Source organism: Haplochromis burtoni, unplaced genomic scaffold, assembly GCF_018398535.1.
Source record: "Haplochromis burtoni strain Fernald_Lab_line unplaced genomic scaffold, NCSU_Asbu1 Contig_40, whole genome shotgun sequence".
Classification (NCBI taxonomy): domain Eukaryota; kingdom Metazoa; phylum Chordata; class Actinopteri; order Cichliformes; family Cichlidae; genus Haplochromis; species Haplochromis burtoni.
This window is the reverse complement of record NW_024582401.1, coordinates 556748-557906: the sequence shown is the minus strand read 5'-3', so window position 1 is coordinate 557906 and position 1159 is coordinate 556748. Positions and strand designations below refer to the sequence as shown.

At 38.0% G+C, this 1159-nt stretch overlaps 1 protein-coding gene across 1 annotated transcript in view; it reads left to right on the top strand.

Moving 5' to 3' along the window:
- Window positions 1-1159, top strand: part of LOC102291510 (ATP-binding cassette sub-family B member 6) — a gene marked incomplete in the record, with an annotated part of 6929 nt that overhangs the window by 1288 nt on the left and 4482 nt on the right. The window contains 2 exon segments of the mRNA XM_042219926.1: window positions 647-772; window positions 893-969. Coding sequence (XP_042075860.1) covers window positions 647-772; window positions 893-969 — 203 coding nt within the window.

Sequence of the window (1159 nt, the reverse complement as noted above, 5' to 3'; positions counted from 1 at the left end):
GGTTCCATAGGTAAAATACTACAATGCAGAGAACTATGAGGTCGGCCGGTTTGAGGGTGCAATCTTAAAATATCAGGTAAGTGCATTTATCAACCGGTTTTGGCACTCCACGGCTTGCCACGCCTTCCCCTGCTGTTTTTGTTTCCTAAGCTGGTCTTTGTTTACTTTAACAGGAGTCAGAACAAACCTGCTCTCCTACAGTCTTTCTAGTTATTGCTACCTTTGAGATAGCTTTTAGCATTAAGATGCTGAGTGGAAGCAAATTTATGTCAGGTTTGATTTCAAAACAAAGACAAAATGAAATAACTGGATGTTGGAATTCAGTGTTTTCTGTGTGATTTTTGCTGCTTTGATTTTCCTGGGACAATATTTAGACAATCCATAATATTCTGCTGCTGAGGACTACCTCTAAATTCTTTGACATCATTGGGTGTTATGTCACTAAATCATGGCTCCAAAATAAGCAAAATCACTTGCTAAGAGACATTTAACCAACTATTATTGGGCTTGCATGTAGATATTTGTTCCTGTATTTCACCAAAACTAAAACTGAGACACTGATCACAGAGGTAGAGAAAAATGTTTAATTTAGTGGTCTCAGGAATGGAGTCATATATTTAATTGTTGCTTCCTTCTCCTGTTGTAGGAATCAGAGTATAAAACCCAGGCATCTCTGGCCTTACTCAATCAAACACAGAACGCCATCATTGGAGCAGGACTGCTGGCTGGTTCCTTGCTCTGTGCATACTTTGTCACAGAGGGAAAGTTTCTGGTATTGACTTTGTAATAATGGTTTGCATTATGCCTCTCCACATTTCCAAAACTATGCAATTATGTTGTTATTGTTGTTATTATATTATTATAAGTGTCATAAAAGCAACTCTAACCTCAGGTTGGAGATTATGTTCTCTTCGGTACCTACATCATCCAGCTGTACACCCCACTCAACTGGTTTGGGACATACTACAGGTAAAAAAAATATAGAGATTATGTATTGCTTTTACCAAAACTGTTTGACTCCTGTTCCTTTTGCCAACTGTTGGTTTCTCTCTTCTTTCCCTGCAGAATGATCCAGACTTCCTTTATTGACATGGAAAACATGTTCCAACTTTTTGAAGAAGATCAAGAGGTATGTTTATAGATGGGTAAATATTTGCAG